Raw genomic sequence first — 21,456 nt, 5'->3', positions numbered from 1 at the left:
AGGCTTCAGTAATTTGTATCCTTCTAATGATTGTCCTGCCATTTTGTGTTTTCTGTTTCCAATTCTCTCTCCATTTTCCTCCATTGTCTATAAGACAAGTGCTTGACTACGGGATTAAGTAAATGGATTCAGATATTACATCCATTAAAATTCGGATACCAACTCATGTTATCAAATCTATTTTAGAAGAAAGTCTTTCTTTATATTTACAATAATAAGAAGAAGAATTCCCAAGTAGGATTTGAATTCTCTTGGTCCAGTTCCTCAACAACGTTAAACAATCTTGCAAAACAGGAGAATCTGAAAACTTTCAGTAGAAAGTATGAGAAACTTTATATTATTTACTCCACAGCAAACAGCATACAAAGTAAATGAACTAAAAACTCCATAGTCGGTATACAGCAGAAGTGGATATTCAACATGTTATTTGATATACAGCAGAAAGCATACATGAAAAGTTTGAAAAACTATTAAGCATAGTCACAACAACTAGAATGAGACCCGGATGCCAAGCAATGCCATCAATTGAGAGATAAACTCCGGGTGCCCTGGCCACGCAGCTCCAGTAACTAAATTTTCATCAGTGTAGCAACGATCTATCGGATCAGGTTCCAGCCACGTTGCCCCTGACAAGACGACATTAAGCTTCACAGCAGGGTATGCAGTACATTTCTTTCCCTACAAGTTGATTCATACAGAAAGGTTAATTACATGACAACTCTGCATCTAACCTTACAAAATAAAAATCAAATAAGGGAAAAAAAAAACTATGTTCACTGTAAGATTTTTTTTCTGGAATCAACTGAAGGGGTACTGTCATTGCCACATAATTGAGATGTTTCCTCCCTTTCCTTAGTAAGATCAAATTGCAACATAGATGAGGTGCAGAGGAAAAAAATTCATAACCATCAAGCATAGACCTATATACATACACATACATATAAATAAAGAAATCTGTAAGGTCTTTGAAGAACTTCTGATGGAGATCTAACATAGATAAATTACTGGTTGAATTTATCCTTTGACAAAATAATACAAGCAACCAGTCCATGTGAAATACCGGATCAAATGCTCATGGGCCTCATTTGGGGCTATGGTTCTGGGAGAGAAGGGGAGTACAAAGGGAAAGGTGAGATGACTTGACGGATGTTAAAAGAGGCATGGCAAAGGAAGCAATAACTCAGTGTTCCTTTTTCTCTCTTTATAGCATCAATAGTGCCAGATGGTCTATCATCAAATTAAAAACATGTGCAAGCGAGTGGATTGAAGGCATGTATGTGTGCGTCATGCCCGAATGCAAGAGTATGTGTGCATGCAAAATGTCAAGAGATAAGAAAGAACCCTCGTTTTATCTCAAAAGTCATCACTGACACTACCTTCAAAACACCTGCAGCGGCTAAGATCTGCTGCCCATGACAAATGGATGCCACTGGCTTCTTAGATTGCATAAATTGCTTAACCAAGGCAATCACTGTCTCATCCAGTGCTAAATATTCTGGAGCCCGCCCCCCAGGGAGAACTAGTGCATCATAACTTGAGACATCTAACCCTACGTAGGATGCTGTTAAAGTGAAATGATGCCCTGGCTTCTCACTGTAAGTTTGATCCCCTTCAAAATCGTGGACAGCAGTTGGGCACGAATCCCCAGCCTTCTTCTTAGGACAAACTGCATTAACATGGCACCCAAGAGCTTGAAGAGACTGAAAAGGAACAGTTACCTCATAATCTTCCATGTAATCCTGCAAATAAGGTACAGAAAAGCAATCATTTTCCATGAGAAAGTATATGATTTAATCACAAGACCTTAAGCAAAGGCAATGTCGTATAGATAATTAAACGGTTTATAAATAGGAATCTATCCTCCATCATTATTTTGAAATTACAAGAAACACCTTCAATCATTTCTGATTCACCACTTGGAAGTTCTCAAATAAGTATCAACTAAACTCAGCTATACTTCTACTATAATCATACAATTAACATTTATTCGGAAAAGGAAAGAATTCAGTATCTGTGTGTATCTTATTAGTTACTCTCACGTGCGTTAGACAATTAGCTACCATCCTTAGAGATGATCAACTATCCCTCTACCAGGAATAATTAGAGACAATTTGGTAAACACAGACATGCAGAGAGGAGGGCAACTACTAGACACCTTGCTTATCTAATCTACAGTCAAGTAGCTAGTCCTCCAGCATAAGGTTTTACACGTAGGAGGCTAAATAATTAACACAGCTATTGCACGCAATAGATGTTGAAATCCCTTCTTAAAGATAACTTTTTGCTTAATGACCAAAGAACTTCATGAATATTCACACTCTTACAGCAATAAGTAAAACATGTTCTGGTGCTTCCTGTGCCCAAGGGGCTTGGATTGTTTTGTATGAACTGTAGAAAATCTACTACTTATTGGTACAAAGGAAAACAAGCATCAAAGCAAGCTTGTCTCGGATTTTGAGAAAATCCATAGTAAGAAATTGAAATCAATTCTCTTTTTTTTTTTTTTTTCTCTTTTTCAATTTCTTATATTGCAATTTCTCATAAAAGTTGCATTAATAGTTGCCATGCAAATTTATTTTAAAGATTACCATAATTATCTAGAATTGCAGTACTAATTCATATTATTAGGGTGAAATTTCCTAGTAAGTGATAAATTATATAATTCTATTTCTGATGTGGTATAAGTGATTAAAAAAGAAAAGAAAAAGAAGAAAATAGTTTGACCAAGCTACAAGCATTACTGGAGACTATTTGAACTGATTCAATCAAAAACAATGTTATAACAAAGACATAGCAATGAAACAATTTCTCATAGCTTTCCCTCCTTTTTGTGTGCCTATGCATGTGTGAGTATACAAGTGGTCAGTAAATACAAAATTGGAGATCCAAGTAAAGATACATATTACATATAAGTTAATAAAAAATCTCTCTCAAATTTTGTGTAACATAGACACACTTAAACAAACAGAAGATACACTGTTGCCTGAAGCTGCATTGTTACATCACACACTCAAGTTGCATGCTTTATGTGGAGAATAGATAGCATCTAAAATTAATTAAATAAGTAAATGGTTCAAGCACATAAAATGGGACGCCAAATGCAGGGCACTATTTTATGGAGCTCAACTTAAAGACAAATATGTAGGCACAAATATAACTATTTATTATTTCTTTTCCAAATCCAGTATAGCAGAGTAGAACCTGGAGTCTTCATCAGCATTATAAAAAGGCTAGAAACAATTTGAAGGCCATTTTGCCCCCCTGTACTTGGCTTCGAAGGCTCATTTACCCATAATTTAAATTTTTTTTGTCCAATTTAGTCAGCAATTGGTACAATTTACCATTAATTCAGTTAAGAATAGAAAAAAAAAAAAAAAAAAGAAGTAAAGCTACTGCTAATATCTAAAATAAAAGGTGGCATATTTATCTCAATTTCTCTTAAAAACCCTGAAAATGAATTTAGAGAGACAATTGGAGTTTAAAAGATTAGGGCTTCTAATCTCTGTTAGACAATTAAAGACTGTAGACTTTAATTTTAATAGATTTGGAAGGGAAGGGAGTAGTATCTCTATCACATCCAATCTCCCTCACAAGCATCGCCACCATGGTCTTCTCCCTTTTCACTTCCACCAATTGACCCGCCTCATCCAAGCAACACCACCATTTAACATTCGATTGCCTTTCCAAGCATTTCCACCATTCAAAGAAGCCATCAATCGATTCATCTCCTCCCTGGAATTTTCTTTTTCTGCAATCGCTTTGTGAGAAATTGTTAATTTTTTTCAAATTTCAAATTACCAAAGGAATGAGGTCGTAAAAGTTTGAAATTTTGAATAATATGAGTACATTTACTCTTCTGAAGAGCTTTGGAGTGTGAATCATGGCAAGCAAGAATCATGGCAGTGGCGGCAATAACAATAACTATCTTAGAAGATGCCAACATTGCTGGATGGCATACCCCTTGAACTTTTACCAACCAGCTTTAAATTTAATTCAGAGAGCCTCATCTTCTTATCCTTATTGACCCGAGAAACATTCCAACTATTGCTTTTTATGACACTGATTAAGCGGTGACTTTATTGTGATTGGTGGTACTGATAATTAGTCTACCACTGGTGGTGATTGATGGAGCTTTGAAGTAATAAGTTGAATAATAATTTTAGATGTCTAAAAGAAAAGGATTATCTGAGATTACTTGTTTTACTGATTGCAATCCAGAAAGTTTAATGTGGTTTTGCCTTTTTAAATTTGTCAAAAATCAGAGAGAGAGTTACAAATTTTTCTTTTTTAGTTTTCAGAAATCTCAATAAAATTTTTTAATATATTGTATGCTAGCGCTATTGTTAGCTAAAAAGAGTAAAATTGGCCCAAAGTGTCAAGTTACTGAATAGACTAGCCAGAAAATTAAAATATGGGTGAATTGGCTTTCGAAGCCAAGTACAAGGGAAAATTTGGTGTTAAACCAGCAATCTGCCTCTTTTCCAGATAACATATCATGTAATCTGTCTTTGTTATTTTTGAACTATTACCTTTTAATCATAAATGTCAGTTTTTCTGTCTGCTATAATTTAAATAGTTGTGTATTGACTCAAAATCTCAGAAAATATATATTTGTGTGTGTGTGTGTGTGTGTGTGAATATAATAACTGTCCCTTTATCCATGCAAGTCAATCAAGGAGTTAGAACTTACCCCACAGAGAAAGAGAATCCTTTTATCTGCACCAGTTATGCTACCTCCTAGTGCCTTCACAAAAAGCTGAATGAATTCAGGATGTCCCTCATATGTAGCCCCAGTAATTAAATTGCCATCAGCAACACAAGATGCCATTGTTTCAGGCTCAACCCAATGGGCGCCAGCAGCAATAAGCACGGGTCTCACAGGAGGGTAAGCAGTGCACTTTCGACCTTTTACCAAGCCTGCAGCTGCCAAAATTAATTGTCCATGGCAAACAGAGGCAATAGGCTTTCCCGCATCAGCAAATTTCCTGACACAATCTAACACAGATTCATTCATAGCAAGATATTCTGGAGCACGACCTCCCGGTATTACCAAACCATCATATTTGCCAAAATCAATGTCATCAAAAGTCGAATTGAGAGTGAAATTATGCCCACGTGACTCCGAATATGTCTACAAATAAAAAAGAAGACGCAATTAATTGTGTTCTTAACTATTCTTCATTCAACTAGAAGATCTACACCAGTGAAATCAAAGTGCAAATGCTAATTAGCTAACCCAAACTCAGCCCAATAACAGCTTATGTTTGAGTAGCTTATAATGATGTACAAAATAATTCGAGGTGACAATACCTAAAACAGAGATAGGAGGAGCATCCATGCTCAAGGGATAAAATAGTGCTAACTACAGCATAGGAATTAAATCATGGATAGAAAGGGAGAGAAAGAGAACTTTCCGAAGCCCGAGGTCTGGTCAGCAAAAAGTAGAAGAAAAAAAGAAAAGACCTGTTACATTTATGCAAGTACCTTATAGAGAGAAAAATTACATGTTTGAGGACCCAATTCAGCTAAGAATTTAAATTTCCAATTCTTAATTATTTTGTGCCTCACAAAACAAATTGCTGTCATGGAAACCATTTGTACACTTTATTTTCAGTAAGAAAATGTTTCCTGATCCAATTATTATGCACATAATACTATCAACTTTTTTCCAATGTTTGCCCATCATCAATTAGATATGCTATATTATACTGGGATAACATCATAAATCTGGCCAGATTATAACATTACCACTGCTTTCTGATTATGAATAGCAACTTTTCATCAATTTTGCAAGAAGGATAACGGAAAATAATGAACCCATATTGGTTGCATACCCATGAACCCATATTGGTTGCATACCCACTTAATAAACCAACATTTGTCATAACTCAGAATCTAAAAAGCACTACATAAGTATACATATCTATATATACATTCACATATATAGTAGCAATACCTGATGACCAGAAGACTCGTGAATGGCAGTGCGACAGTAGTCGCCGGCCTTTTTGCCAGGACAAGCGGCATCAACAGCGACTCCATAGGCTAAAAGGGCTTGGAAAGGAACCATGGCCTGGAATAGAAAAACGAACACATTAACCTATCAGAGATAGTGACAGAGAACATCAATCAAGCAAAAACAAATACACATGTGAAAAATAAAACTATATATCCCCTGAAAGATAGTGACAAAGAACTCGATACATATCTATCAATTAATTAAGAAAGAAAGAAAGAAGAACCTCATAATCCTCCATGTAATCGCCGCATAAGAGGAAAACGGTCTTCTGATGAGACATTTGAGAAAGATAATTATCAAATTGATGAGAGGATTGATGATAGTATTTCTCTAGTAGCAACTGATAGTAGTGGCAGTAGCAAAGTCGCTTCGAACTCTTTGTTTTTATGTCTAGAAACCAGGGGATGATATTGTTGTCTTTATGCATGTATCATAAACAAATAAATCAAAATTGCATAATCTATAGAAATAAGAGGTGATTACTATTTACTCCCTCTATTTTAGCAATTTATAATCTGCATCCCTATCCATTTTCAGTGTGGGCTAAGAATAGAGACATACATGCGTAACAGAGCCTCGCACTTTAATTGTTTTAGTTTTTTTTTATATATAATTTAAGATTATAATAAAATAAATTATAAAAATTAATATTATAGAATTCAAGATTATATGGTAAGTAAATATAAAACTAAATATTTTTATATTGATAAAAGTTAATTTTTTACTTCTACGATATACGATTGTTATAATTATTTTAAATTTAAATAATAATATAAATTAAATTTATAAATTAAATTAAATAGATTTTTAATATTTTATAATTATTTATAATATTTTTATAAATAATAATAATAAATTGAATATTATTAATATTTTTTTAATTTTTTATATAAACTTAAATCTTATGTATTAAAAATAGTACAAATATTAAAATATATTAAAATATAGTAGTAACACATGTTAAAAATATTTATATCCCAAAATTTAATATATATATATATATATATATATACATATATATATATTTATTTATTTATTTATTTATTTATATTATAGGTAAATAAATTCTAAAAATTAATATAATTAGTAACATATTTTTTTTATTTTTCAATTAGTCAGGAGAATTAGAAATCAATATACTTTCGATAAATAATAAAATAAATTATCTATAAACTAATATAATGTAATCTTTAGAAACTCTTTATATACTAAAATTTTATATTATTAATAAATGAAACTAATTTTTTTTGCATATTTTACAATTTAAATATTTCATCAATTATATAATTGATAATTTTATAATCAAAAGTGTTATATTTTTATAGTGGATATCAATATTCATCATTCATACGATAATATTCATTATTTACTGTGATGATATTTATCTTATATTCAGTCAATTTTTAAATATTCATTATTTTAATAAAACATATTCATCATTTATGATCTACGTGTTTATTAATATGTTATTGTCAATTCAGTAATTATAAATTTATATATGTTTCTCAAGCTATCGTGAAATATTTATTTTAAGATGAAAATGATAATATGTCGATTTAAGGGTCAATTGATCTCTATTTTAATCTTAACATCTAAATTGAATGTGGCTAATATTATATTTGAGTGTCTATTTGAGCATTAAGGATTCAATCATTAGGCAAGGTTTTCTTAAGCTCCCAAGTAAGGATTGCAAAAAGTCCTGAAAAGCGCGATGGCGCTTTTCATATGGTCAAAGTTGATAGCCACGAGGGAAGACCTTCTATCAATCCCCGAAGGATTGAGAGACACCTGGCAATCAATAAATCAACTCCTCTAAAAGCCTAAGGGCGCTTCAAAAGAATGAGGGCAGCTTAATTAGGGATAAAAGCTCTAATGCAGTAAGCATTTACGCGACGAGAAGCACAAGGGCACTTTTGAACGTGCCCAAGTCAAGCACGAGCGCGAAATTCTGGCGCGGGAGCGGTTTTCGCATTTAATGCAATGTTAATGGCCATTACAACTCTAGCCACCGAGTTAGAGCTACGTGTCTAGAGCCGTCGGAGTCTCAAGCAAGGGTAATTTTCATGACTATATGTAACTTTTTTGCAAGTCATTCAATGTGCATTAAATGAGTATTGATGCCCTTGTAACGTCTCAATGATGTTGGTATGAGTATAAATACCATTCATAAAAATTCAAGAAAAAAGTGTGTGAATTTATTATACCCAAACTCTTACAAATTTATTTATCAACTTTCTACACTTAGATTTTTTTTTTTGTAAAGTATATTAAGTTAAACCTCTTTATTCAACTAAACTCTAAAGGGTTATTATATAAGTCTAGGTATTAAAAATACAAGGAACGGCTGAGTAACCATTTAATACTTAAGGATTAAAGGACTTAGTAAGTGACTAATTCACTTAGGGAAGGGATTTAGCGTTAGCTTTAAGAAACACCCAGTTATTGGGTGAATTTGTAAAATCTAAAGGTTGTAATCTTGAAGATTATAATGGAATACTCAAGTGTGATATTGGAGAATAGATGTAAGGAGGATTATTCCCGAACCACTGTAAAACTTTATATGAATTTCTATAACCCTAACTCTCTACCAAATTTCTTTATCCTTCTTAAAATTCTTATGTTTTTCATACCTCAACTTATTTTTGATTTGAAGTCACCAATTCAATCCACATTCTTGGTTTCAAGGGACAACAAGTGGTATCAGAGCTCAAACACTCTTCTCAAGCTTTTATTACGAGTGTAAAGATCAATGGTAACCAATGAAGGAGTTTAACACATCAAGCCATTCTCTGATGGATCCGATTATGCCTTTTGCAAATTCCGTATAGATATCTATTTGGATTCATATGGCATTAAAGTGTGGTACTATGTAGTGAAGGAATGGAAAGCTCCTACTGAAATTAAGAATGATAAAGAAAGAATACTTCCTAGATAAAATGGGTAGATGCTTACAAGAAGCATAATCACAAGAATAACAAGCAATGGCCATTCTTGTAAGTTATCTATCTAGAGAAGAATGTGGAAGAGTGCAACATTGTATTATGGCTCATCAAATTTAGACTGCCTTGTAGAATTATCATGAAGGTACCAAACAAGTTAAATTAAGAAAGATCCAAATATATGTCACCGAGTATAAGATGTTTAAGATAAAATCAAACGAATCTGTCACTGACATGACCAATAGGCTTCTCACTATCATCAAGTATGAGGAAGCTTGGCAAGCATTATGAGCTTGTGGACATCAACAATAAGACCCTTAAGAGTCTACCTTTAGACAAGTTTGGTGCTAGAATGGCCAGTATTGAAGAGGAAAATGAAGATCTTGGGAAGATTCATATATATATCCTTATAGGTAAACTTCTAACCCATGGAATCTCTCTCGTCAAGGATGAATTTAACAGAGATGGGGGAAAATAAGAAGGCCTTAGCACTCAAGGCAAGCATTAGAGCTCAAGAGGAAAAGATGCCCAAGTGATGATGAAGACCAATAGGAAGCAAATAATGAGAGTAGTGATGTAACCCTCATCACTAAACATGTCAAAAGGATTGTTAAGCTAAAAAAAGAAGAAGAAATAAGACCTTCACAAGCAAGAAGTCCTTCTGCAATTCAAGGCCTAGCAAAAATAAGAAGGATGATGTTATTTGCTATAAATGTGGAAAGCAATGACACATCAAACCGGATTGTTCCAAGTACTTGAAGAGGAAGAGAGGAGATAAAGAAAAGAAACAAGGATTTGAAAGTTACTTGGAGTAATGTATCTTCATCTTGAAACAATAAAAGTGATAGAGATGAAGAAACAAATCTTTGCTTCATGGCCAACTTAGAAGAATCTCATGAGGTATGCTCCGCTTCTTATTTATGTAATTCTTCTTCTTCATGCTCATCTTCTCATTCTTTTGGTGATGATGTGTTAGATGATAAGGATGAGCTTTTACAAAACATGTTTACAAAATTAAATTTCTATAAAAGTAAATGTTCAATTTTGGAAAAAGATCTTGAAGTTTCAAAGAAAGAAATTAGTTCTTTAAAAACTTCCAATGATGACTTAAATAACTCATTAGATGATATTTCAAATGAAAAGCTTCTCAAGGAAAATAATGCTTTGAAAAATGAAATTGAGAGACTTAAGAACTCAATCTCAAAGTTTCACAGAGGAAATGAATCTCTTGATACACTAGTTATATCTCAAAGACCTCCCCTTATGAGACATGGACTTTGGTTCAATGAAGCTTTATCATCCACATCTCTAACACCTCATACTACAACTTTTGTTAAAGCACTCAAGTTGAAAGAAATTCTAAAATAATATCAAAAGGCAAAAAACATACTAAGCCTCCCATTCAAAAGAAAGGGAAGACATCACAAGTTCTAAAAGCTAGGCCTAAAGCAACAAAACATACATTGATATATAAGTATTCATGTTAAAAAGTCTTGCTTATGCACATGCAATAATATGGTGAATGCATTGAGGCCTAAATCTCAAGCAAAAGTGACTAAAAAGACCAACTCTAACTTATCTTATAACTCAAAGGTCACTTGCCACTATTGCATGAGAGTTGGGCACATCAACATTAAATGTAAAATAAGAAAGATGCATCTCTTTATGAATGACACTTCCAAAGCTAGCTGTCCAGGACCTAACATTGTTTGGATACCTAAAACTAAGTGAATTGACTTCTTCTTTTAGGTGTGCCTTAAGTCTATAAGCACAAATCTTTAGCATGTTGATAGTGGATGCTCAAGGCACATGACGGGAGATAAGAGCCTCTTTATAAATGTTAGAAACTATGGTGGAGGTAAAGTCACATTTAGTAATGATGCTAAGGGTAAGGTTATTGGCATATGTTCTATTGGTAAAGAAGAACAGTCTTTTATTGATGATGTATTCCTAGTTGATGGATTAAAACATAATTTGTTAAGTATAAGTCAATTATGTAATAAAGATAATAAAGTCACTTTTAACTCTAATTGATGCTATGTCAATACCCTAGTGGATGACAAAATAGTATTCAAGGGAGAAAGAAATGGCAATACCTACTTAATTGACCCACACAAAATTGTTAATCAATCTTTCAAGTGCTTTGTGTCTATTTGATGAATCTTGGCTATGGTATAAAAGAATTGGTCATGCAAGCATAGAGCTTCTATATAAATTAGCCAAAAATGAGCTAGTGAATGGACTCTAAAGTGAAGTTCATCAAAGACAAGCCTTAAGAGCCATGTCAAATGGGAAAACAACATCTCTCATCCTTAAAATCAAAGAACATAGTAAGTTCTTCTAGACAACTCCAACTACTTCATATGGATTTGTTTGGACCTACTAGAGTAGCTAGTTTGGGTGGAAAATCATATGCATTTTTTATTGTTAATGGCTACTCTAGATTTACTTGGGTTAATTTTCTTGCTCATAAGAATGAAGCTTTCAATGTTTTCAAATCTTTTGAAAAATGTGTTCAAAATAAAAAAAGGATATTTGAGATTTCCCACAACTTTTCATCTCCTAGAACACCACAACAAAATGGAGTTGTGGAAAGAAAAAATAGAACACTAGTGGAAATGGCTAGAATAATGCTGAATAAGTATAAACTCCCATTTTACTTTTGGGAGGAACCTGTTAATACTAGTTGTTTTGTTTTAAACAGAGTTTTCAAAAGACTATTGTTAAATAAAACTTCTTATAAGCTCTGAAGTAGAAGAAAGCCTAGGGTTTATATTTTAAAGTATTTGGATGCAAATGCTACATTTTGAATACCAAGGATAATCTTAGAAAATTTGACTCTAAAATCGATATAGGAATCTTCCTAAGCCATTCTACATCAAGCAAATCTATAGAGTCTTTAAGAAACATACTTTAGTAGTTTAATAGTATATGAATATTATTTTTTATGAATCAACCAAGCTTGATCTTGGGAAAGGTAATTGTGTGAATGATCTTGTAGGTGCATTTTAGGAGCTTAAAGTTAATCTTGATGACCCATCAAAGGGTATTGATAAATCCATTGAGAACAATCAAGAAAGCCCACAAAATCATGATGCAGCTCAAGAACCCAAAATGATGGAGAATTCACAAAGTCTTCTCAAGGAGTGGAACTTCAAAAAGGATCACCCACATACTCAAGTCATTGGAGACTTATCAAAGGATGTAAGTACTCGTTCTAAACTAGTAGCTTTAAATAATCTAGCCTTTGTTCCCAATTTGAGCTAAGGACTATTGATGAGGCTCTAAATGATGAAAGTTGGGTGATTGTTATGCAAGATGAAGTCGACCAATTTGAGAGAAACAAAGTATGAAAACTTGTTCCTAGACCTAAGGACCACCAAATTATTGGGTGTGAATTGGCGTTTTAGAAACAAGTTAGATGAGCAAGGTCTATCATTAGAAACAAAGCTAGATTGGTTGCAAAAGGCTACAAACAAAACGAATGCATTGATTATGATGAGACCTTTACTCCATTTGCTAGATTATAAGCTATTAGAATACTTTTAGCCTATGCATGTGACATGAATTTTAAATTCAAATGGAAGTAAAAAGTGTATTTTTAAATGGTTCCATTGAAGAGAAAGTTTATGTTGAGCAACCTCTCGGTTTTGAAAGTCACGAATTTTCTAATCATGTTTTTAAATTGACTGAAACCTTATATGGTTTGAAACAAGCTCTTAGAGCTTAGTATGAAAGGCTTAATATATTTTTAATTAAAAATGGATTTTCAAAAGGAAAGGTTGACACTACTTTATTTGTAAAGAAACACAAGCATAAAGTGTCACAACCAAATTTATTTATTTCTTTTTATTAATAATTAATATTCATTAGCATGTCATTAAACATGTCATTTGCATCATGATTATATATGATCTATTTTATTATATTATGTGGTAGATAAATAAATTATTTAGTTACATATTGATTTAATTGAAAAGTAATGATTTTGGACTAAATTGAAAAGTTAGAAAGAAAGAGGATTAAATTGTAATTTGCCTATTTCCACACCAATATACCACCTCTTTCATTTGTTCTTATCTACGTATGCTTTCCAATTTCCTTTTCTTCTTTGTCTCTCTCATTTTTCTCCTTTCCTTCTTCAACTTTGATTTTCCAAATCAAACTCTACAAAACTTTTAGTAAGTGAAAATCAAATTCTTCTTTTAAGCTTGAAAGATTTGGGCTTTCTTAATCAAGAAAAACAAAGGTGAGTAATTTTAATTGCTTGATTTTGCTGTAAATTAGGGTTAATGATATGAAATTGTTGATGATTATGTGTTTTGCAATTGTTTAATCAAGAGTAAACATGCTTTTACTTGTGATCTTGAAGCTGAAATTTCTGGGCAGATTTTTCACTTATGATTTCGTGACCTTATAGGCTTTATCTCGAAAATTTTCAAACATGAAAGCTGTAGGTATATGTCTCAAGAATATCTCTGTAAAATGGTTTTGCAGATTGTTGAGTGAGTAGGAACTTATGAGGTTCGATTTTGCTGCTGCTTTGTTTTTGGTTCAGCAGGTGACCTGGTTTTTGTGCTGACATTTTGAGGCATTTAGAGGCTGAACCAAGCAGAGAGTTAAACATGAAAGTTGTTCATTTATATATGTAGTATATGTCTGAAAAATTTCATAATTTTTGGTTGAGTATAACGTGAGATATGTTGAACTTAATATGGCCTGCCCGAAACTGTTTTAAGCAGAAATCGGGCTTAGGATTCAGAAATTTGTTGCTAATTTTATGTTTCACAACTTGAGCTAGAAAAGTCCAAATTGAGTAAAATTAGTGTCTATAGAAACTTTAGAATGTTACTTTATATCTGGAGAGTTTCATCAGAAAATTCATTCGTTTGATTGGTCATTTAATAGGAAACTTTTTAGATGGAAATTTGAGCAGCTGTATAGAAAATGTCATAACTATTTCTATACCAATGATTTTGAGGTGATTCTTTCTGCTATGGTTTCTATAAAAATGGAAGTGTAATTCTGGAAAATATGAGATTTTTATTAATTGTACATAAGTTTTGGTGTAATTTCAAAGTCAGTACCTACAAGCTGCCTTCATCAACAAATATGTTGATTTGTTGTCATTCATCTCATGCATCATATTAATATCTAGAATATATGTTATTTTGTTGAAATGTGATATTTTATTGATAGTAAATATATATATATATATATATATATATATATATATATATATATATATTTATGCCTTGTGATTGAATTGTATTTGTATTGAATATGTGAATAGGTTCATCCAAAGGCAAGGAAGTGGTAAGAGAAAAGAATAGGATTACTTTGTTATCCTATAACTTTTGGTAAGTATTTAATAGACTAAACTTTGTGTATATTGAGTAGGGACTGCTGTTTGATTACTTGATAATTTCTTGGTTGACTGAGTTGATATTAGTTATGTTTTTGGCTTGTTATAAAGTGAATTGATTGTGATGTGTTGTGAAGTGAATTGATTGTGATGTGTTGTGAAGTGAAATGGTTGTGATTAAGGATTGATGACTTTTGTATGGATATTGTGTGATCGGGAAAGTACCGGTATGTGAGATGGCAAGACCGGATAGTCTTGTCAAGTGGTCTTGAAATTTAAAAATGTGAGAAAATGTAAGGATGAGTCATCCCGATCCTAATTTGATAGAAATAATGTGGAATTGAATTATTTGACTTGGTTGAGTTTGAGATTATTTGCATTACGTGAGATGAAATTATATGTTTATGAGAATAACCGAAATGGTTGATTTTGTGATTGTTAGTTAAGTGTTGGTATAATTTTCCGTATTGATAAAGATTTGATAATTCTAGCCTAATATACTATAGTTTAGTAAATTAAATGCTTATTGAGTCGCTAGCTCATTCCTTAGCAATTTTTTTTTCAGTTAGTGCAGTTGTAGATAGCCTTAGGCATTGCATTGCTCTTTTGCATCAGTCAATATTATCGGGTGGGCCGGAGGAGTTATCTAAAGCATTGGGGCATTTTGGGAACTTGTGTGAATTAAACTACTGTATAAATATTTCTTATATATATTAAGTATGTCATGCCACTTAAATTGTATGAATGTATATTGTAACTAAGTAGTAAATTATGTTTATAAAGTTATATATATATATATATATTGCTATTCAATGGGAAGTTTGAGTTGGGGTGTTACAGTCTGGTATTAGGCGGGATTAGACCATTGGGACATAAGTTTGAGTACTTATATTTGTGTTTATGTTATGTTATATGAAGGTGTGTATGTGTTGTGATATGTTAAAGTGAGTTGGAATTTTTAATATGTTCCAATATGTTAAATGCTTGTGTGATTGAATTGATGGGAATAGAGGGGATTAAGAGCATAACATGCAAGCATATAGTAATTATGCACAACCATTTATTGTTGTGAAGTTTGTTAATGATATAGGCATGGATGAGCACTCCACCGGCCCGATAGGTTCACATTCGCCGATTCATGCACATCATATTGAACAAGAACAGATGCATGAAAATGAATACCAAGGAAAAGTCGAAGGGTATGCTCGTGAAATACTGAAGAGTCAAGAAGATTAGCTCAACAATGACCACCACCTCCACTAAACGTACTGCATTGGATGCAACCTTTGGAAAGTTAAGAAAGCATGGCGGGAAAGAGTTTGAGGGGACAAACTGATCCAATTGTAGCAGAGGAATGGCTAAAGTCTGTTAAAGGTGTGTTTACACGATTTAATACCCAACCGACAACCCAAATGAAAGTGAGGTATGCAACCTCATTATTTCTTAAGGATGCTAGAAATCGGTGGGAGACAATCCCGGGTAGCCAAACACAACCATTGACAATGACATGGGAAGAATTCTTAAAGGAGTTCAAGATGAAGTATATGCCACCAATATATCAAGAGAGGAAGAAACTTGAATTCCTTGAATTGAAACAAAATGAGATGTCATTGCCGACTATGAATTACAATTTACAAGGTTATCTAGGTATGCACCGGAGGAAGTGGCAGTGAAGAGAAATAGATTTGAGAGGGGTTTGAGATTGGAGATTCGTGAAAAGTTGGCAGTGCAACCACCTACCTTTATTGCTTTATTGGAAGCTCGCAACAAGAGCGGAAGAATTATTCTTAGAAAGAAATATATTAGAAGCAAAGAAAAGAAGATAATTGGGACATTTACTCCATCTTTTCTAGAGGTACCTCATTTACACCTAGGGGAGGATCGGGGAGGTCGTGAGGAGGTTTTAGAGGAAGGGGTAGTTATCAGTTTAGAGGGCCAAGTAGTATAACTTTGGGTAGAAGTGGTGGATCGTTGAACATGCGAGGTAATTCGGGTTTCTTGGTAGAGGATATAGACCCGTTTGTGGCACTTGTGGAAGGACCCATTCGGAGAGTGTTGGGGACCAAGAGTGCAGGTTTGTTATAGATGTGGGAAACTTGGGCATTATGCCAATGAGTGTGTGGTAGGTAGAGGAGCATCGAGTACCTACCATTCAGGAGGACAAAGTAGTGTTGGGGATAATGTAGTACCTACAACGACCGGTCGTGGTAGAGGTAGGGGAGGTAGAAGTGCAGTATATGTCCATATTGAAGATGCGAACCAATCCTTACTGCAGGCAAGAGTGTATGCTTTTACGAGGCAGGAAGCAACTACTTCTCCAGAGATAATAACTGGTATAATTCCTATTTGTAGGCATGATGCATATGTGTTAGTTGACCCATGATCTACATGTTCATTCATTTCATGTGATTTTGCATTGAAAATGCATTGTGCCATTGAATCTTTAGGACATGATATTTGTGTTTGATGCTGTTTGGAGGAGTAATAATGGTGAATAATCGTAGTTCGGGCTTGTTCGTGATGATTTGTGGTACAAATATGTCGTTAGACCTAATTGTGATCAATTTGCGAGATTTTGATGTGATATTGGGAATGGATTGGTTATCTAGAAATCATGTCATAGTTGATTGTTTAACGAAGGAAGTAAAAATGGTTATAGATGGGGAAATAAAAATAGTGTTCAAGGGTGACAGGAAAATTGTACCTACATGTTTGATTTTTCACTCGCTTTTCATTTAATGAAATTTGGGTGTGATGCTTATCTTGTGAATGTGGTGAACCTTTGGAATTGTTAGTCCAGGGGTTTCGGAGATACCAATAGTCAAAGAATTCCCGGATGTATTTCTAGAAGAATTACGGATTGCCACCTCAACGAGAAGTGGATTTTGAAATTGAAACTATTCCGGAGTTGCTCCTATTTCTATAGCACCATGAATGGAATTGAAAAAGCAACTTGAGGATTTATTAGAGAAAGGTTATATTCGACCTAGTATATCACCGTGGGGAGCTCCAGTGTTATTTGTGAAGAAAAAGGATGGAAGTATGAGACTTTGCATTGATTATAGGAAGTTGAACCAAGTTACTATCAAGAACAAATATCCTTTACCTCGCATTGATGATTTGCTTGATCAACTCAGAGGGGCAACTGTATTCTCCAAAATTGATTTGAGATCTGGGTATTGGCAATTAAAGGTTAGAGAGACTTCTATACCTAAAACGGCATTTCGGACACGATATGGTCATTATGAGTTTGTTGTTATGCCATTTGGTTTGACCAATGCACCTGCAGCATTCATGTCTTTGATGAATAATATTTTTCAACCGTATCTTGATCAATTTGTGATAGTCTTCATTGATGATATTCTGATATACTCCAGAAATTCTGAAGACCATGAACATCATTTAAGAACGATATTACAAACTTTGAGAGAAAAACAGTTATATGGTAAGTTCGATGAAATGTGAGTTCGGATGAATAACATTGCATTTTGGGGCATATTATATCCGCACAAGGTGTTCAACCGGACCCATCTAAGGTGAAGGCTATTCAGGAGTAGGAATCACCAAGAAATATTTCAGAAGTTCGTAGTTTTCTGGGATTGGCTGGGTACTATAGAAGATTCGTGAAGAACTTCTCCATTTTAGCAAAGCCATTGACTAATTTGTTAAAGAAACAAGTGACTTTTCAGTGGAATGATAAATGTCAAGCTAGTTTTGAGGAGTTGAAAAATAGATTGATTACAGCACCTATACTTACATTACCTATACAAGGAGGGGAATATGTAGTCTATACAGATGCTTCACTTAATGGTTTGGGTTGTGTATTGATGCAGAATGGAAGGGTTATTGCTTATGCTTCTAGACAACTTAAACCTCATGAACAAAATATCCTACACATGATTTAGAATTGGCTGCAATTATACATGCTTTGAAAACTTGGAGACATTATCTTTATGGAGAGACATTTCGGATATTCACTGACCACAAAAGCTTAAAGTACATACCTACACAGAAAGAGTTGAACCTCAGGCAACGAAGATGGATGGAATTATTGAAGGATTATGATTGTACCATTGATTATCACCCAGGAAAAGCAAATGTTGTAGCGGATGCACTTAGTAGGAAGACTTTGGAAAGGGTTGCAGGTATGATTTCATATCAGATGAGTTCCTTAATTTCGGCTAAGAGCTATGGATATGCATTTTCTATAAAGAATGGGGTATTATTGACTACAATGAAGACTAGTCCCCAGATACTAGATGAGATCAAACATGCACAAGGTAGTGATGCATACTTAAAGAAGTTACAGAAGAAGGTGCAAGATGGTAAGACAAGTGAACTAATCGAGCGAGATGATGGAATGTGGGTTATGAAAGCCAGAGTATATGTACCTAATGTAGCCGCATTGAAACAAAAGATTCTTTGGGAGGCTCACAATTCTCCTTATTCAATGCACCCAGGGAGTACAAAAATGTATAACAATTTGAAGCCACATTATTGGTGGTCAGGCATGAAAAGGGAAGTTGCAGAATATGTAGTTAAATGCCTAACTTGTCAACAAGTGAAAGCAGAACATCAATCACCTGCAGGTAAATTACAATCTTTAATTATACCTGAGTGGAAATGGGAAAGAATTACTATGGACTTTGTTGTTGGTTTGCCTCGCACTTTTAGGAGAAATGATGCTATTTGGGTAATAGTTGATAGGTTAACAAAATCAGCGCACTTTTTACCTATTCAACAGAATGATACATTGGATAAGCTAGCCAACTTGTATGTGAAAGAAATTGTTAGGTTGCATGGTGTACCTATCTCCATTGTTTCAGACAGGGATCCTCGGTTTACATCTCATTTCTGGAAGAGCTTACAAGTGGCAATGGGAACTAAATTGCATTTCAAGATCGCTTTTCATCCCTCAAACAGGATGGGCAATCCGAGAGAACTATTCAAACTTTTGAAGACATGTTACGGGCTTGTGCATTAGAGTATAGCGGAAATTGGGATGAACATGTACCACTTATGGAATTTGCTTATAATAATAGTTTTCATTCTAGTATTGGTATGCCACCATACGAGGCATTATATGGGAGAAAATGTAGAAGCCCTATATGTTGGGATGTAGAAGGGTTGAGACAACTGGAAGGTCCTGAAATTATTCAAAAAACAGACAAGATACAAGTTGCGGGCGATGTATCAAGGCCGCACAAGATGGTAGGAAAAGCTATGCGATAAACACAGTAAGGAAATTGAGTATGAAGTTGGGGATAAGGTTTTCTTGAGAGTATCACCATGGAGGGGTATCCTTCGATTTGGTAAACAAGGTAAACTAAGTCCTTGATATATCGGGTATGAGATTTTAGAGCGGGTTGGTCCTTTAGCCTATAGACTTGCATTACCCCCGGAGTTAGCTCAAGTACATAATGTTTTCCATGTTTCTATGCTTGACGATATCGATCCGATCCTAGCCATGTCATCAAGATACCAGAAATTGAAGTTTCCGAAACTCACATATGTTGAAGAACCGATTCGGATATTAGACCGACAGTTAGAAAATTAAGAAACAAGGAAATTCCTATGGTAAAGGTGAAATGGAGTCAACATTCATCTAAGGAAGCAACTTGGGAAGTAGAGAAGCATATGATGGATAAATACCCGAGCTTATTTGGCATGTCCGTTGGCGATTAGTTAATTTCGAGGTGAATTTTTTTTTAAGTGGGTAAGAATTGTCACAACCAAATTTATTTATTTCTTTTTATTAATAATTAATATTCATTAGCATGTCATTAAACATGTCATTTGCATCATGATTATATATGATCTATTTTATTATATTATGTGGTAGATAAATAAATTATTTAGTTACATATTGATTTAATTGAAAAGTAATGATTTTGGACTAAATTGAAAAGTTAGAAAGAAAGAGGATTAAATTGTAATTTGCCTATTTCCACACCAATATACCACCTCTTTCATTTGTTCTTATCTACGTATGCTTTCCAATTTCCTTTTCTTCTTTGTCTCTCTCATTTTTCTCCTTTCCTTCTTCAACTTTGATTTTCCAAATCAAACTCTACAAAACTTTTAGTAAGTGAAAATCAAATTCTTCTTTTAAGCTTGAAAAATTTGGGCTTTCTTAATCAAGAAAAACAAAGGTGAGTAATTTTAATTGCTTGATTTTGCTGTAAATTAGGGTTAATGATATGAAATTGTTGATGATTATGTGTTTTGCAATTGTTTAATCAAGAGTAAAAATGCTTTTACTTGTGATTTTGAAGCTGAAATTTCTGGGCAGATTTTTCACTTATGATTTCGTGACCTTAGAGGCTTTATCTCGAAAATTTTCAAACATGAAAGCTGTAGGTATATGTCTCAAGAATATCTCTGTAAAATGGTTTTGCAGATTGTTGAGTGAGTAGGAACTTATGAGGTTCGATTTTGCTGCTGCTTTGTTTTTGGTTCAGCAGGTGACCTGGTTTTTGTGCTGATATTTTGAGGCATTTAGAGGCTGAACCAAGCAGAGAGTTAAAAATTAAAGTTGTTCATTTATATATGTAGTATATGTCTGAAAAATTTCATAATTTTTGGTTGAGTATAACGTGAGATATGTTGAACTTAATATGGCCTGCCCGAAACTGTTTTAAGCAGAAATCGGGCTTAGGATTCAGAAATTTGTTGCTAATTTTGTGTTTCACAACTTGAGCTAGAAAAGTCCAAATTGAGTAAAATTAGTGTCTATAGAAACTTTAGAATGTTACTTTATATCTGGAGAGTTTCATCAGAAAATTCATTCGTTTGATTGGTCATTTAATAGGAAACTTTTTTCTGTTCTGTTTAGATGGAAATTTGAGCAGCTGTATAGAAAATGTCATAACTATTTATATACCAATTATTTTGAGGTGATTCTTTCTGCTATGGTTTCTATAAAAATGGAAGTGTAATTCTGAAAAATATGAGATTTTTATTAATTGTACATAAGTTTTGGTGTAATTTCTAAGTCAGTACCTACAAGCTGCCTTCATCAACAAATATGTTGATTTGTTGTCATTCATCTCATGCATCATATTAATATCTAGAATATATGTTATTTTGTTGAAATGTGATATTTTATTGATAGTAAATATATATATATATAT

General features: G+C 33.6%; 1 protein-coding gene across 1 annotated transcript; it reads right to left on the bottom strand.

Annotated features, from left to right (window-relative positions):
- Nucleotides 1-301: 301 nt before the first annotated feature.
- LOC8277864 (protein DJ-1 homolog D) lies at nucleotides 302-6,439 on the bottom strand. Its single transcript, XM_002526141.4, has 5 exons — nucleotides 6,243-6,439; nucleotides 5,957-6,073; nucleotides 4,691-5,131; nucleotides 1,377-1,739; nucleotides 302-678 (listed from the first exon to the last, which is right to left on the bottom strand). Exons 1-5 carry the CDS (start codon nucleotides 6,297-6,299, stop codon nucleotides 490-492), a joined length of 1,167 nt encoding a protein of 388 aa, XP_002526187.1. The 5' UTR covers nucleotides 6,300-6,439; the 3' UTR covers nucleotides 302-489.
- Nucleotides 6,440-21,456: the final 15,017 nt, after the last annotated feature.

This window comes from Ricinus communis, chromosome 5 (genome assembly GCF_019578655.1).
Source record: "Ricinus communis isolate WT05 ecotype wild-type chromosome 5, ASM1957865v1, whole genome shotgun sequence".
Classification (NCBI taxonomy): domain Eukaryota; kingdom Viridiplantae; phylum Streptophyta; class Magnoliopsida; order Malpighiales; family Euphorbiaceae; genus Ricinus; species Ricinus communis.
Note: the sequence above shows the minus strand (reverse complement) of the source record. Positions and strands in the feature narration are given on the sequence as shown.